At 46.8% G+C, this 18,363-nt stretch overlaps 1 protein-coding gene across 2 annotated transcripts in view; it reads right to left on the reverse strand.

Annotated features, from left to right (window-relative positions):
- The window catches only part of fam222aa (family with sequence similarity 222 member Aa), a 41,882-nt gene that overhangs the window by 11,353 nt on the left and 12,166 nt on the right, over positions 1 to 18,363 (reverse strand). The window contains exons 2-3 of one of the 2 annotated variants that reach the window (XM_040195919.2): positions 10,802 to 10,868; positions 6,811 to 6,953 (exon numbers count right to left, since the gene is read on the reverse strand). In XM_040195919.2, coding sequence (XP_040051853.2) covers positions 6,811 to 6,907 — 97 coding nt within the window. In that variant the 5' untranslated portion in view covers positions 6,908 to 6,953; positions 10,802 to 10,868. The remainder of the gene's footprint in view (positions 1 to 6,810; positions 6,954 to 10,801; positions 10,869 to 18,363) is intronic. The other variant, XM_040195918.2, reaches the window with a different exon arrangement.

The raw sequence follows: 18,363 nt of genomic DNA on the forward strand, positions 1-18,363 counted from the left end.
AAACAGGGGCAGCGGGTTTAGCTCACTCTACACACCATAAACACAACGGAAACACAAAGGGAAAGAGAAAGCACTACATTTTTTCCCAGTCAAAAATATTGAATATTTCACCAAGGGAACAGAGACCCTCACAAACTCGACCTCATTTCAGGGAGGATTTTCACCAGACTCTTTTCATTTGCATTAATTTCTAGTACTGGATGGGCAACATTGGATATTATAAATGGAAAAATACCTTATATCCCTCACAGAACTGCGCTCAATAATCAAGTTTGGCTGCAGGGCTTAGTGGTGCATGGCTCTGCATAGATGGTGGGGGCGACCTGGCCCCCCGAGTCTGTGGCCCGCTTGTGATGAGCCAGCCCTCCGGCCTGCCTGGGCCAGTTCTCATTGTGCACACAGCACGGTCTGAGCGGGGCTTATCAGCAAATACCCCGAGTCAGCACAAGCAGCAGGGTGGTTATGCGTTGCGACTGGCACACCAGCCGATATTGTCATGTGCGATTAGGTCTGTGCTCATGGGCCTGTGAACTCATTCCTATGGCATCATAGTCAACCCTGACCGCCCCCCCTCCAGTTACGTCCCTGCCTCTCTGCCCTCTCCCCCTTCTGAGGTTTTCCATTCAGCCCTGCAACCTCACAATGTATCCTCACTGAACCTTGTGCAAAGCTGTGGTCCTGTGCAAACGTATTCACAGTCAAAACACACTAATATTTTAGACTAGTTTAATTTAGCCAGCAAGTCAGAGCTAGTAGCCAGCGCACCAAAACGCAGCCGGTGCCAGTTCTTTGTCTGGGTTCACCTCTCCATATGACAGGGCTGATAGAGATGAACAAAGTCCGGCTTGTGTAAGAAAGAAAGAAAAAACAGATTAGAACATCCAGTGATGAGGCGGAGAGTAATGCAGGACACAGAGCCAAGAAAGAAATGCAATCCTGACCTGAAAGATTCATGTCAAGGCCACCCTGTCCTGCGTTTAAGAGAATATGCCACGCTGTGACACTATTTCCTCAAAGGGTTCCATGTACAGCCGAGAGGGAGCAGCGTTCACACTCATGCACAAACTCAAATGGTCGCGGCAACAACACGCCGAAAAGGTTTGAATCGAGGAACACCAGAGGTGGAGATTGTAAGTGCACACAGAGATAAGAAAAGGAACCAGTGCAGAGAAGGAAGAAAAAAACGAGGGAGCGATGAGGAGAGGCTGGAGGCGCCTGGGCCGGCCTGTCAGACTGGAGGAAGTGCTGGTGCACAGGCCTGCAGGTAAATGGAAGAAGAAAGACGCCTGCAGGCTGCCGGAGGCAAGCCCAGGCCCTTCTGTTCTATCATTTAGGAGACAAGTCCTCCACTGATTCCCAATTAATATTTAACACTGCGCAGACAACAAGGCACTCGGCTGCACTACACATGCCAACGAAAGGAGAGGAGAGACGATACATAAATGGGTAAGTGGGTTTACAGTAAGCAGGGATTTAACAGAAGCAATGATTTTTATTTAAAATAGGCTTGAAGCCCAAAGCTGTCAATTACTGAACTTTTTTTCAATCATATTTTGGACTGTGGTGAAATATAAAAAAACAGAGCTTTCAATACTTGATTACATTATACTTTTGTATGTTACCCGTTTTCAGTGGCAAGCAAAGCAAACTGTAGTAAAATGTCCCACAAGAGCGATGCTTTCAATGCCAATCAGTTGAAATCCCCATGCTTTCTTCACAAAACCCTCTAGTCTACACTATTAAAGGGGACTAAAATAACCACAGCCAGGGACGGTATCAACGTTCTGTGCCGGTTAATGAGTCAGATGCCGTTTGCCCTGAAAACTTCTTATTTTCACTTGTTATAAGAGACCTCGAGAAACAATATGCTGATCAATATTCACCTTCTGTGAACTTGAGTCTTGGCCCACAAGTTAGAATGAGACGATTTACTGCATTCAAAGTGAGCAGATACAGCAATGGTAGATGTCATTTATAGAACAATCAGCTGTAAGCGAGGGTGTACAACATTCTATTGTTTAGTAAACATATATGTTTTGCAGATAGATATAATAACAATATGAACCATTCTTTTAGATATGCTGTAACTTCTTCATGATTTGGATGGAGTAACAGGACAGAAATAGAGTGAAGGTTGGAAATCTAATTCAAATGCTATGAAAGCTTTTTTTTCCTAATGACATACTTTGTATGTTCAAATGTTGGCCAGAAACCATCAATTTCTATTTAGGGTTTTATTAAGAAATAACTCAAAATCAGCGAGAGGGTGCCAGGAACGTGCAGAACCTCCTGAATGGACCCTTTGGTGGACTAACCAGTTCCTGTGGGACCGAAAGGGACTGTGGACACTATCTGTACCCTCTCTCCCACCCCCTCACCCCCCCCCCCCCCAACCCTTCCCCACTTTCTGGCAGGCGAAGACAGGGGGCGTCCATGCCTTGCACCTGGGATGCCCAAATGCCAGCTCCGAGGCTTTGGAACCAGAAACCTGTTTTTCAACCAAAGTCCCGCTGTGACCAAAACTAAAGCAGAGCCCGTCTTCCTCAAGCTCACCTCCCGAGGCAGTAACACCCCCCGTGTTCACGGCAGAAGGCAGAGGGCAGAGGGAAGGCACGGCTCTGTTGGATGCCACCAGCCGGAAATGATCTTCTGTGTGCCAGCGCTAAGGACGCCGACATGACAGAAGAGCCGGTAGTATGTACAAAGTAGGACTAGCACAGCCAATATCACAGGGCAGTACCTATGGAATAAAGTGAAGCTCGATTAATGCTCGGAATTCTGCAATATAGCAATGGGGTAGAGGTGTGAATTACATATTTCATGTGAGCATGCAGACCCGGTGATCCCCAAAATGAGCTTGCATAAGTAGTCACCGAGGAGGATGCAGGTCATGGATAGCTGTCAATCAACTTTCACTATGAAAAATATCTCCTGACCTCTGCTTCCCTGCTGCAGGAACGGTAGAATAATGGCACACTCTGTGCTCTCTTCGGAATTCCAAATGGGATTTAGGAACACGGTAGTTCAATCAGTGGGAAAAGGTCAAGCGCATGCAGATCCTTTCTCCTTCTCAATCCCCCCCCCCAGTTCCACTTTGTGCCCTCCACCCCCAGGGCACCGAGGCAATCAGGGGAAGTATTGTTATTTCTGCTGCTGCCCGTGACCACATTTAAATTTTCAACCGAAAATGAGATTTTATTTTTCCTACTACTGTTGGAAAATCATGCTGCAATTTCATACGGCACTACCTCAGACAACAGGGGAAGAGAGGTGGCTGGAGGTCATTACCGGAGCACGTCCCCTCTCACTAGTAGGGTGGCTTTAGGAAGAGAAGCCACTAAAAGCAAAGCAAACTAATGGCTCCGGCGGCTCCGGCTACAGAGACACAGGGCTATTAGGAAAACTACAATCCCCCAGGTGAACTCCCACCCACTATGTCCGGGAGCTGTGTGTGACATGTCCAAGTCGGCTCTGCCGACCAAGCGGAAAGAGGACTGAACGTGGGCTGACATCGCATGAACCTGGGATATCAGGCCTTCTGGGAACCTCTTATCTGCACCTAGCTGATAGGCACTGCAGGCCTCCCGGCTGCTGTTGCGGTGGTTTACGACCGCATGTGTGCCCGTGTGTGTCTCCGTTACACGGTGACAAATTCCGGACTTGATTCGAGACATAACTGGTTTTGTGTCGTTTCATTTCCCGGCAGTTGCTTTCATCACAACATGAACAAGTTGTTGTATCGATTAGAGTTACACAAGTCATTGAAGAAGTAGGTTGAAGCCCTGTGTGTGTGTGAGTGTGAGTGTGTGTGTGGGGGGGGGGGGGGGGGGGGTGCAGGAGACACAAAGGATAAACACAAGTTTAGCCCAAAGTCTGATTGAATCAGAGCAAAAAGGGGAGGGGCAGCAAGCTGTGTGAGTAACGAAGGCCGGAGCTACAGCGACCCCCATAAAGAGCACAGGCTCATAAAATGGCCGACCGCGCTGTAATGTGAAAACACTTTACTTTGAAAAATAACCAGACATAAATATACCCACTGAATAGTCAATTGAGGGATTCTGGCCCGGTTCTTCTTCAGCTGACACGTGGCAGAGTAATTGCCGGAGTTGGCCAGACTTGCAGGCAGGGTGGGGCGGGGGCCAGCTGGGCCTCCTGTCCTGTCATCCCCATGTTACTCATCACTGGACCGGCGCACCTCCCTCTGCCCTTCTGGGGCAGGGCTCCAGCAAGGCTTCAGACGCACAGCGGAGGACGCCGATCAAGGAGAGGGACGGGTGGCGAGGTGGGGGGGGGGGGGGGGGGGGGGGGTCAGTGGCATTCGTTCACCCCTCTCCCCTCGCGGGGCCTTTCGCTCTCTCTCTCTCTCATCTGTCTGGATGGGCGCCCTCTCTCTGGGGCACGATGAGAGGCCCCGGCTCCGCTGACGTCTCTGCCTTTCATGTCTCCATCTAGGGCAGTGGTAGAGAGACGTGGAGGGGGGGGGGGGGGGGGCGTAGGAGGGGGCACGCTACAAATGTCACCCATAAAGGGGGGGATTTAATTAAAAATGACGGGGGCTGGCGCTGGAGAGTGCAGCCACATATGCGTGGAATTTGGGCGAGTGAAAGCAAGTGGCAATGATTTATAATTTAAGTAATGATCTGCACTCCTTTTAATTCTAAGGCCAAAGAAAAAAGTATCAAAAGGCTGCTTCTGTGAGGCTAATCCAATATGATATTTCTAAGGGCAGGCGGTCAATGGCTTTTTGAAGCTCTTTCTGCTTCTCCCCCCCCCCTCCCTTGTCCGTCTTTCCCAATCTCCCTCTGCCACTCCCTCCTTTCTCTCCCCACTCTACAGTACCCCCCCCCAGCGACAGAGCGGGCTGTGATAATGGAAACATCCAGCTCTCCGCCTCCCGTTTCTCCCGCTAAGCGCTGTACGCTTGGGGGAAATTGATTGTCTGGCGAGCCAATCTGAACGCTTCCAGCTGATGGCAGAGCCAGTTAAGTCCTTTTTTATTGAGGGTATGAGGGATTTTTTAATGGGAGTCGCATCAATGATCTGTGCAGCCGCTCAGGCCTTCTGCATGCAGGGGCTTTCTCTAAAAACTTTCCTTGCCCTCTCATCCCAACTGTCTGCCGCCCCTCACGCCGCATGCACACGCACGCACTACCCGTGTGTGAAGATGCAAATGGAACAGCTCACCTCTGCCAGGTAATCCCCCTTCCTGTGTTCTCACTCACTCTATTTGAGGGGTGCACTCTGGTGTTCCCCAGGTCGCTCCACATTGGCACAAAGTGGGCCACGGACGATTAATCACGGGGACCTGCTCGCCGCGGTGACCTGAGTGTGCGCCCACTTCTGCAGCCGGACCCGCCGGCGGGCCTTTGTGCAACCCTTGTGGGCCTAGATGAACAATTGCCTTATTGAGGCCAAGAAGTGCACGGTGGTGGAAATACGACACTTGCTCCCCTCTTGCCCCTCTAAGGAGAGAAAAGGAGGCTATTATGTTCAAACATCCTCATTATGAACCTCAAGTCAGTTTGTGTGTTAGTCATTCAATCAAAAGGGTTTAACAGGTGGAGAAAGAGCGGGAGACAGATCGAGAGGGTCAGTAGGGAGGAGTGCAACGGGAAGGATGGAAACTGTTCTCTTTCTTCTATTGATTTGAGTCCCGACTCCCACTGGCTGCTTCTCAATAGAAGACCCTGAGAGGAAGTGGGCTAATCCTGTGAAATTGGAAGGAGGGAATCGATTAAGACGACTGTTGAGCACTCCCTCCATTTCCCTCCCTCCCTCTCCTCGGCTTCACCTCCTTTAATTCCATTTTGCACAGTTTCCCTTTGTCCACTTTTTCACTATACCTCTCTGAAACCTCATTAGTGAGGCCGGTTGACCCCGACTCAGCTAAAGAGCTGCCCCTATAGCAAATGCACTTGGAGCTCAGTTTGTGTCTCTCGCTGCATCTCGGTTTCACCAACTCCTATACAGCTCCATATGAGACATCCACACAGACAACAACAAGATCTGACCTCTGCACTACCCGGTCACCTGGTTGTTTGTGACACTCCTCTGTTGCAGGCAAGTGGAGTGTGATGTTGAGCTGATATGTAGCAAATTGGCCTGTGAGAAGCAGAGAAAGTAGAATACAGTGGTAAAAACTGGTCGGTCAGCGCTCCACCCGTCCTCCACCCGTCCGTTTAATCGGCTCGCGGTAACTCGAAGGCCGCGGTGAACAAAGGTCACTGAGGACGAGGCCGTATTCAATAAAAAAGGAGAAAAGACATTTCTCACCTTCATTAGAAAAAAGGTCTCTAATCCCGGACGGTTTTCATCCCTGGCTCATCTCCGTCCCTTTACACCATTTCGGGAGTGGACAGAGGGTGGTGCTCGGGGAGCACACAGGGCAGCTGTCATGCTTTACAGCCGGGGCCAGACACTGTAAATGTTTACAGACCCTCAGGGTCACCCGGGGCCACATGAGGCGCGTTACAGGCACGGTCTGCTCAGCCCCGTTGCCACGACTGCACAATCAGCACAGCTAAACAGCCCCCCTCACAATGAGCAGCCAAACAACATGGCAATCCGAGGTCTAAGTGCAGCGCGGATAAACTGTTTAGAATTCCTAAGAGTAGCGAGCGAACACAGCGACAAACAGAAAGGCTATTTTCTTTCACTTACTCCGTTTTCGGTTAAATACCCATAAATATCCATCATTCAACATGACCGATTAAATACAAATGCCCAACACACACAAGCCTCACTCATTTCTCAGCATGGGCCGAGCTGAACTCTTGACCTGCACGGCTCCCGGTCACTTTGTTAACTCACATTTCCGTCCAAGGGCTTGCAGAGGCTCCAGAGTCTTGCTGGCACACAGCGGGTGCTGGGGTGGAGGGTTTTGCCTCCTCTGCAGACAGGCCAGCATGGCGAGGTGGGCACAGTACTACAGCCGGGGGAGTTATGCGGCCAACCTGGAGCAAGAGAGAGAGAGAGGAACGTTGAGTTAGTTGCAGCAGGATGATTGGAGGTCAGAACTCCATGGCCGTGTTCGCTAAGCCAGCAGCAGCTGGCTCTGGGCTTGTTGGGCCGTGGGGTTCTCACCCAAGACTTAATGGGGAAAGAATGCCCACAGCTGCCTGCCTCTCAGCCGAGTGTGCTGAATGATAAACGCACACCTGCACTCGGGGCCGCGTGCTTTCAGGCCAGTCGCTCTGCAGCTTCAAACAGCGCATCCAGGCGGCCATTCAACCGCGTCTCCCGTCTACCAAACCGTCCTCAAAACAAAACACGTGGGCACACTCAGAAAGTAGAAACGCACGGGCACGTACGTGGTGATGGATGGTGTTATCTCTGGACAGCAAAAAAAATGGTAAACAGCGGTCTGTCTGCTGCAACTTAACATGCAGCAGCTCTTGGGGAGCGTCAGGAAAGGCCTAGGGGACTGAACGGTGTCTGGATGTATGCGCAGCTGTGTGGTGAACTGTATAGCTGTACGTGTGTGTCTGTGTGTGTTTGTGTATGAAATGCAATGGGTTGGGAGGGAGAAACTGCCAACCGTACATCAGGGCTGGTGACGGCACTAATCAATCTCCCTCTAGGCCATAAATCTCCAGCTCCATGCTCCCCCTTCTCCCCACAGCCACCTTCACTCCGGAACAGGGAAGCAGTTGCTGCTGGTTTCCTTTCAAGAAGCCCATCGTGTGTGTGTGTGTATAATATATATATATATATATATATATATATATATATATATATATATATATATATATATATAGATAGATAGATAGATAGATAGATAGATAGATAGATAGATAGATAGATAGATATAAAAACCTACTGCTCACTCTCACTAAGAACCCTCAACAATCGAGTAACATAGCAGACCTCATTCATCAGCAACACGCGAGTGTCACGTAACACAATGATGACTGATTGCACGGTCTTCTACTCGGATTATGTGCCGGATGAGAACAGCTAAAGCAAACGTTTTTAGGTCCACATTGTGTTTTCACTTGATAAGGATCGAGATTCACTGCGCTGCTGTTCACTGAAGGGATATCGTTCGGTTCCAGGGAACAATGTGCCCTTACTGTACTGAGTAAATATCTGCAGAAGTCCAGTCCCGCCTGAATAGCATGGCTGACTCCGTAGAAAGCGATGTGGGCGTAATCTTAGCTCTGCATGTGTTGGAGCCTCACATCCAAAATACATCGATGAGAAACGGTATCGTTTCAGTCTGGGCCGGTTGCCTCTTATATTAAAGAACAGAGGCATTTATTTTATCCGTGCTGTCAGTGCCAGCGTCTGCTGCCGTGATACGTGGCGGATTATTGAAAAATGATTTCTCATGCGCCTGTCACAGGCTTGTCCCCTGTTATTTATTTTCTTATTGAATCACTAAATGAACATTTAGCCACCTGCCATCGGTCCATTACTTAGTTTTATAGATTGTCATTTAAAGAAAGCAATTATAATGATTAGAAGATAAATTAATGGTAGTTCATAAAGCGCCAGCTCCTGTTTTTTCTCATTTCAGGAACAAAGCAAATTATAGATCACCACTTAAAAAAAAACTCCCAATTTTTAAGAGACCAGTGGAAGCATTCAATCCAACTAACCTTTAGACAAAACAACAAGAGAACACTTGTATCTGAATGGAGTTTTATAGAATATGCTTGAAATAATTAGAGAATTCACATCCATTCAAGATGGTTGCTAATTAAAAAGAAGAAATTCACAAATTTAAACAATGCTAAAGCATTTCACCTTTGAAAAGAAAAAAAAGTCTTCCACTGACATGTGTGATAATACAATAATGTGAATAGCATCTTTTAAAATATGATTTGAATCCGAACGGACTGGATTTGCATGAAAAGGTGCATTTGTGTAAACCTTAACAGCCCTCCTTATACAGCTGTGTAAAGTGCTGAAGTGGGGATTGAGAAACTCACGAAGGAGGCAAGATAGGCGACCGCAACGCAATCTACTCCCTATAATTAAGGTTGAATGCTTCTCCAGGTCTGAATAGTTGAACGATTAGAAGCAGGTGTTACAGAGACAAGCAAGAATTCAATCTCTCACTTTAAAAAAAATATTTTTTGAATGAAACATTCATTAGACATATGACCTCACACCACAAGGCGGAAAAATATGTACAAAATATGAAAAAGATGTCCACTAAAAACATGTTCTTCCTGATAAATGTAAGTAAATGTAATCTTTATACTCTAGGATAATTACACCGTTCCCACTCTCTCTCTCTCTCACACACACACACACACACACACACACACACACACACACACACACACACACACACACGCACACACACACGCTGCAAATGGAAGAGAGCGGCCACTCTATTTCTTGCCAGGTGCTTGAGCAAAAAAGGTCGCTTGCGGTGCCATTTCCTCTCTCACACAGGCAGGCCTGGTCCAAACACACAGGCACTTTGAGCTCATTACTGGCTATTCACATAATCCTTTCTCTGTGTCCTCTCTGTGAGGATACTAATTTCACAACGAGCCCATCCTCACAGCCCATTGGTTAAAAGATAGTGGTGGAGAGAGGAAAGGGACACATGGTGCGGATCGAGACTAAAAGCTAGTCTTTAATGGGGGATACCTCCACAGTTTTTCCCGCTCTGAAATGAAATACAATCGTGTAACTACCCTCCATTTTTCTCCATTTTCTGCTCACCAAATGTATTCTGAGGCATTATACTTCGCTGAAAGAGATCCACTTTTTTCAATTCAATTTCAAGAACCAATTTTCTCCTATTATTGACTTTAAGAGCGAGGCAGAAGGAGCAAGTCTTTGGCTTGTTTGTCATGTTCTCCTTTCTCCTAATCTCCTCCTATTAGGTTATTGTCCTACTTAGCAGATGTCTATCAGGAGGCACAAAATTATCTTCAAACCAAAAACCCTTTGACCCATTATTCAGCTGCCCTAAAAACAGCCCGTCATGCCCGGGTCAATCCCTGCGATGGTGCTGGTGTGAGAGCACACACACACACATACACACACACACGCTAGAAAACCCCCACCTGCACTTCACTCACTCATCAAATCCACTCACTAGTCTCCTATTACACCAGTGTGGGGATATCTCAAAAGCCAGGATGTCTATCGGCTCTTTCCCCATTCGGCCAACGCGGCTGCAGGGTTTGCGATGGGGGCGGAAGATCAGTCCCCTGAGATGAGGGAATAAGCTGGAATCAAGAGGCGGTGGGCTTGGCAGAGGGCTATTTCTAAGTTAAAAGGTTCTTAAACTGCAGAGGAGATCAGAGGAGATGGCTCCCCACGCCCAAAGCTGTCTGCCCAGATAAGCATCCTGCCAAGTGTGGGGTGAAACAGGGTGGTCACGGGTGAATAGACAGTGAGTACGTGTGTTTTCCAGCCACACACATTTTGTGTCAACGAAAGAATGAAGCAGCTGAGACTTCTGCGGAGTATTGAAGCACACTACGCTGACGTAGGGGTAAAACTGTACCAAAAGATGACAGAGTGGTCAGACTCATTCAGTCTCAATTAATTATTGTTTGATCAGACGTCTGAGCGCAAAGGACTTGCATAGCTGCTTATTTTTAGAAAACATTCAAGTGTTGTCAAATGAAATGAGGTTTCGTAGAAAAGAAAGTGACCTATGAATAATGTTCACGTTACATGTCTTTGGTTTAGGTAGCTGGGCTGAAAGCTGCGGCGTGCAGGACGGTGTGGTGGATGGAAGCATGTAGGATGTCTGACATTTAAAACATTGGAACTGATTGACGCCTTTTTCTTTACTTTTCAAACCATACTGTCGCTGTACTATATTTACCTTTACCACAAGAGGAAAGTACCACACCATAGACACGTGCACAGCTGCAGGAATTGCATTCTTTAATCTGCATAGAAAAAATAAATAAAAAAAAAAAGGGAGAAATGTTGTAATTTAAGGTTTGCAAAGTCATTCATAGCACAGGAGATGAAAGCGTTAAAATCCATGCTGATATTTTTCAGAAGAGGAATCCTTTTCTGAAACAGACTTTTAAAAGCACTTTTACAGAAAGCCAACGGCACAGCTTCTACACAGGTTTGACCGTCTTCCTTAAAGTGTCTGGAGTGACGTGGAGGACCAGCCGTGGTCTGGAAGCCTGGCAGACTCCACAATGAGTCCGAGGCGGGGCTTCCACCTAATTGAATGGTGACCCTGCCGCCTCGCTGTGGGACGTCCTATGCAATGCTTTTAACAAGCTGCTGTGTCTCCCCTCTTAATAAGCCCAAACAAGTTAATCCAATCGACACACTCAAACCCTTTCTTTTTCTTTTACACGGCACTACCTCTGCCCCCTTAATCCCCGGCTCCCCCTCCTCCGTCACCATGCCGTCACATGAATGGGGGGAGAGTGAAAGGCTCCATTAGGGAGGACTCGCACTAAACCCCCTCAGCTCGGTACTTTCCAGCCATCCGCACTAAATAATTTGCAACCATATTGTAAATTCAAAACACACACACACACACACAATGCTCACATGGGCCTGGTATTAAACTGGTCCACTTGGATGTGGCACACAACGAGAGGGTTATGTTCGCCAACCCTGCTGCACACACCAACAACAAAACACACCAACAAAAAAATTCTGAGGGGGACATTTGCCGACAGGCACGCACTCTGGGACATAAAAAAAGGCATTGTTAACAAACCCTCCCAGCTCCACAAACAAGAGCCACTGATTCCCAAACAATACAAGCCCCTGGATGCGCTCACCCACCAGCTCTGCACAACCTCACACCAGCACAATAAATAACCTGCACAACAAAAGGCCATTGTGTGTAAAAGCCTACAGTTTAGGCATTATTGCAATGATATAGAGCGTTGGAATAACATATTGGCAGCGCATTCTTATATATACGATGCAGCATATCACTGTTATTGGAGCTTACACAACCTTGTATGCCGTGCAGTTGTATTTATGAGGGGTCTCTCTGCAGATGAAGGGCATCTTGGCAAACCCACTCGGTTGTTAGCTTTCTATATTCCAGTCAGCTTCAATAGAATCAGCCATGGGATGAAGGGTGAGGAATGTCTGGCAGTCCAATAGCAGCGAGTCGTCTGTCATCTCTAATCAAAACACGCCTGCCTAGACTAATGTCAACTCTGTAATAGCAATGAGGACTAATTGACTTCACAGCCAACTGCTGCATCTTTGTGCTGGGTGAGGTTTCATTAATGGCAAATAACAGCCTCAGACGGCTGTGGGCCTTCATGTCTGTGAGGCAACATTCAAAATGTAGAAAATGGCGATAGCTGAAATCCAGCAAAGTGAGATTAATTTACATTCAAATTCATGTGGATGTGTTACGAATACTGAGGGCTTTTGATGCTCCTGTAAAAGAATTATTATTCTGTATTCAATATATTATAGTATATTTCCAGCTACCTTAGAGGCATTCAAATAAAATGTTAGCCTTACTGTGGCATGTCCATCAATCACATTGTTTTGTTAGATTATAGTCTCCAGGTGTCAAAGGACGAGGGGCAGGTGAATATCCCCGATGGGTCCAACTCACGTAGTAACAGTAACATACTCTGCTTCTACGTGAGATTTTAATTTGAAACAGATGCCTCCACATATTTAACCTTTATTGCAAGCAGTCTTGATTATATACTAAAGTGGCTCACCACGCTCTTGAGGAAAGCATCGCAATCACGGGAAAAACAACCAGAGTCTGTAATCTTCTGAAGTACACGGCAGCTTTAGGTTGAGTTCACCGCAAAATAAATAATGCAAGAATTTGTACACTTCTTTACACCTACACTGTAGGCTACATTAAACTGGTATGGAAGATCCCAACATTCATAGTAAAGTAAGCTACAATGTACATGGATATTAAATATTTAATATTTAAGTCATAAAGCTTTATGTGACAAAAGTCTAAATGCACAGTGCATCAGAGCTCTAGACTACTTCATTTGTAGCTTTAAAGAGTGGCACATCATTTCTTGTTTTACCTCAAGTCAGCAGTGAGGACTAAGATGTAAGACACCACTAATAACAAATGACACAACCTTGTATTTCTGATTTTAAAAGCTGTATATCCTGTGCTCCAAATCACCAGTCTGAATCCCACACGCCTGCTGTCCCACGCTAGTAGAATCCCCTTTGTAATAGGAGTTGGTTTGCATCACAGTACAAGCAAGGTGCTCTTACAACATGACGGAGCCTCTCTGCGCCTGCCGGTGCCAGCGAGGGACTTTGAGCAATGACAGCGTGGCTTAAGACTGTCAGACAAACCACAGGGGAAGCACATCCTCTTCTCCTCTTATTGCCTCAGCCTTTGTTGCATTGTTTTGCGAGGCGGCAGCATCGGTTGTCATCTAATACGGCTTTCACGCAGGAACCCTGCGTATGTTGTGACATATTGAATAGATGTGGAGCGCAGCTCTGGCGCTCCCTGAACTGTTGATTGCAGATACACCTGAGGATACACCAAGCGACTGCCGTTGACAAAATACCTCTGTAGAGGACCATTTTCATTTAATTGGAGATACATTTGGCTGTATTAAAAACTAATTCAATATCACGGTGACAAAATGAAAAACACTTCCGCTGCATGATGCAACCTCACCAGGCAGGAATTTCCAACATAAGTCAAAACTAATATCAGCCAAATGTGGGAAAAAAAAAAAGCTGTGCTTTCTTGTTTTTCATGCAAGGATTTAGATTTCCCCAGAAAACCTTATTACGTACCGTTTGTGAAGCGTTGTTGATATTGCAAAATTTCTTATCCCAATGTGACACAATCCTTTATTGTCTCAGACAGGTCCATTCACGGCTTAACGAAACAATAAAACAAGGGCTCTTTTTTCCTCGTCTACCCATCTCATGGCGGCTCACTTGAATATTCAAACAGTGTTCATTGTCTTTTTGTTTTGTGTTCATTGTTTGTGGTGCTGTCATTTCTCGGCTTGGCTCCTGAACTTCAAAGAAAGGCTTATTTCAATTTATGATGAAATGGAGTGAGCAGGCGAGAGAAAAGAGGGAGACCGAGAGAGCGGAAACCGTCACGTAAAGTGGCCCTACCTCCAAATGTGCGCTTATTAATCGATGTGCAATAAATCAATGGAATACAATTCAATCCGAACAATGAGATTTCTTCTCTCACTTGCCTGACTCCAAACATCTCTCGCGGCAGAGCCTAAAGGTGACCCCCGTCCCCATGGTCCGAAGGAGGACTCCGCAATCCTCCTCTGGAGGGTGTCATGGATCCAATTGTCGGTCATGCATAGCATTAGTGTGTTGTGAAGCCCACAAGGCAATGGAATAACACACAGTTGAAATGTTCACACTGATCTCATTTGATATATTTGAAGTGTGACAAAACCATTTTTTGCTCGGTTGTATATTACGGACTATAAAAGAGAGGATGACACAAGCGCTCACAGCAGAGCTTCCTGGAAAAATGTTTTCTCCACATTGCCGTTCCTGTCAGCGAGACGCGGGAAGCCTTTCCCTCTGCTCCATAATGTGCGCTATCCAGATGTTGTCGTCCTGCTTCCTCTCAAAGCGGGCCTTGACCACGGCAGCAGAGGGAACCCGATTGGACCGAGTGGGAGGGGAGTCTCCAGTTGGTAATCACCTGCCGGCAAAAAAAAAAAAAAAAAAAAAAAGGCACAGCTGGTGCAAACACACCGGCAAGATGTTGTTGTGCAGCCGCAATCCAAGAAGTCTCTCTGATGGGCCGACAGAGCGGCACAGAAACCCGAGAAACTCACAGTGGGCAGCGGACATCGCAGTTAAAGCATTGATCTTGTGTTTTCACAGGCAAGGTCTTGGTGTCACTGCTCAGTGATCGGGGGAAGTGGAAAGAATGGACAGGTTTAGTGATTCAAAATGGTGGACGATTTCCATAACAGCCAACTGATAAGGGTTCCCGTTATCAGTGAGTTTGACCAGCCACGCCGAGAGAACGGAGAAGCGAGGTCATCCCGGAGATAAGAGCATGCGAAGAGACTGATTATCTTTTGCTTTTCATGTATTTTGGACTCATCTGTTAGGCCAAAGTCTTGCTCTCACGTTTTTAAGTCTCAGAAAAACACATCAGGGAGAACAAGGCTGGTTTCAACACGTTCAGAGTCACACCGGAGCTGCCGTAAAGTGTGAGGCGCCTCCCAAAAGGGATTAAAAGAAGATATACACGGAACGTGCGACTGTCACGGAAATCAGGTGCACAGCCTGTTAGCTTTTCTCTCTGAGCCAGATAAAGAATGTTGGACAAAATCATTTAGTTTATTGATGTTGCTGGCGGAGATATTTTCATGGTACTCAAGGCTCCCAACACATCAAACGGACCAGCGTTAAACAATGCCCCGGAGACGTCCCTCCTCCGGAAGACTCCCCAGTAGAAGAGCTCCTTCTGCTTTGTGCGCTGCTGCTCGTGCCTTTTGGTTTGTCCTTCACAAGAGACAGGTAACACTGCCAAGACCCAGTAATTAGTGCAGATGGAGACCGTAATACTCTCCTCCCCTCCCTGCAGAAATGCCAAGGGAGGCAATCTATAAATTCCTGCATATTAATGCAATTTAAAAACCACTCCAGACACCTTGCTGGAGGCAGGTGATAAAAAGGTGAACGGCAGACTTTCTGGCACACGGCTGCCGATATGTCGTTGACATCAGTCCCGTCTCAGCAACTTCCTGGCCCGACAACCCTCCATCCACACACCAAAATAACTTAATAATCTATCTCCTCGCTCAGAAAATGCTCTCCAAACCCTGACCCTAGGCCTTACAACTGGGTCTCTATCAATAATTAAATGGTAATCTAAAAACCCATTTTAGTTGGGTCATCTTTCTGCGCCATTGTCCCCGCTTCTCTTCTTCCTCGGTCTATTTTCTCCTCTTTCTGTAAGATCTAGTTAGAGATTCCATTAGCATGAGAGAGCAGGCTGGTAATTGTCTTCACCCTACTGAGTGATCCCTGGATAGAGGATTAGCCGGAGAGAAAGCCCTATTTCAACTTGGAGCACAGATGCTGCCCAAAGCCACCCACTCCAGATTAGATTAGACTGCAGAGGGATGAAACCGACTTCAAGCTACATTAGACATGGAGGGTGGAGAGGAGGAGAAACTTTTGTTGACCTTTAACCAACAGCGGAGACCCTGCTCATTTTCGCTCTATTTTTTTTTAAATGTTCCTCTTTAATCTACTAATAAGCTTCTCTGTTGAAAATAGGGATTTGGGGGAAGGCGGTTTATAATTTCTCTCTCCATGATATCCACAGGGTATTTAGAGCTGAATCTCCCTAAATCATTCCCCTGGGCCACCCTGTCCGTCACTAATCTGCCTGCCGCCCCGCACTCATAAAGAGGTGTCACATTTCTGGCACTTCTCCATGGGATAAGCACTTCAAACACCAGAGCTTCTTCTCTTGACCTTTTCACGGAGATGATCGATTAAGCCCGTTGGATTTATTCCATAAACAGGAAACCATTACATCAAAAAAAAAAAAAAGCGAGGAATTTACCTCAGAGGCAGAACTTAAAATCCATATAAGCTTCATGAGGGTTCCAGTTTTTATTGGCTTTTTCAATCCACCTCTCGCAGCACATTATTAAGCACAGCGCCCGTTCGGGGGCTGTTTTGGAATCTTAATTGCTGCAGTTTTCTACCTGTAATTATTGGAGCAACTCACAATACGGGAGTGAAATTCAACGGCTATGTGTGTACTTCAAAACGTGTGACGCAGAAACACTGTTAAGCGCGCTTCCCATGCTAGGACGGGATAACGTGGGGTACAAAAAGCCTGAAAAGATGGAAAAATTAAACACTGCAAATGGTTGCTTTGTGGAAAAACAGCACTGTGCAAAGTCTCCACTCTGCTTTTCACCTGTCCAGTGTGGTGTAAACCAGAAAAAACACAGAGGCCAGTAAAAGGTGGGCCGATTGCATGAGCCATTAAGTTACACCACTGCAGGCTTCCTGTTCTCATGCTTGAACACTTTCTACACACTTTCAGCAATGACAAGACTAAACAACCTTACATGAACCACCAGAGAGGATGAACCCAAGAAGACTAAAACAGAATGCTTAAAACCAACCCGGTCTCACCGCAAATCCCCATCATTGAAAGTTAAAACAGAAAATCAGTTTCATTTCAAAAGAAAAAAGGGAAGCTTCCTCTGACGGGCTCGACCAATCTCCCCCTGTTGGTGATCACAGTGGCCAGCGAGCTCTGCTGCGGCTCGGAGGGACTCCTGCTCTACAGTGATCATATCCTATTTGAATAATGAGGCAATACCATTCCCCCTGCATCCTTGACTGGAGTCTTTGATAGACACTAATTCTAGTTCCATCTATAAATCTCCTCTCATGCATTTTTAATAGAATCTATTACTTTAGGATTAAATTATAAAAGACTGTCCTGCTTAAATTTTTAATAGTTTGCATAATTGGTATCAGGGCCTGAATGCAAACCATAAAAACCCAGTTTGTGCAGGACTGCTGCAGATAAAAACCCAGACAAAACCACACAGCACCATTGCACAGAATATGACACACATATCATGACACTATGCAAAAGTACATATCTGCCTACCCGGCTGCACCCACGTGTGAGCATGGCCAGGACTGCTTTGGGCTCATCAACGTGTGGGATGAGGTGGTGGGAGCTCAGCCCTTTGAATGAAGGGGACAAGAAGCTGAGGGATCTTCATAGCTGCCTTCGGATGCTGAGCTCCTGCAGGAGCCGGAGGCAGGAGGAGTCAGCTGATGGAAACAGGAGTCACACCAGGTGCCCATAGACACCTGCTGCCACTGTGTCAACTGTGACCACAGCACTCACAGGGGCCAACAGCAAAAACTACTTAGCAGGTTTACAGCCTTCCGTTGTCCCCACAGTCACCGATAACGGTGTTCAGTCACCTTAAATGGAAATGTATGTGCCTCCTCCGTCCCTGGTAGATCAGCCATGAGTAAAATGTCACCCGCACTCTCTCGCTCTCTACAGCTCAGCTCTTTGCAACAGACAGAGCAAACAGGGGGAGCGAACGTGTCTGAGGCGTCTCTTCTAAACTAGAGACCCCTTAGAAATCCATGCAAGCCACCATCCCCCAAATTAGCACCGCAGGGACCCCCCCCCCTGCCCCTCACCGCCCCCGCCTGCTGGCGGCAGCTCTTTGGCATATCTGTACCGGGGAAAAATATTTCACACTGTATGAATTATTAAGCGCGGGGCCAGTGCTAAGCAGTGTGGAGATAGACCAGTTATTCACAGCTCTATTGGGACGGATGCGTCGGGAAGCCGGGCCGCTCGCCTATCAGATCGTTTGTCACGAGTCATAGACAATTTACAATGAGAGAATTTTTCAATTTATTCATCCCGCTGTCACTGCAGTT

Source organism: Gasterosteus aculeatus, chromosome 13, assembly GCF_964276395.1.
Source record: "Gasterosteus aculeatus chromosome 13, fGasAcu3.hap1.1, whole genome shotgun sequence".
Classification (NCBI taxonomy): Eukaryota; Metazoa; Chordata; class Actinopteri; order Perciformes; family Gasterosteidae; genus Gasterosteus; species Gasterosteus aculeatus.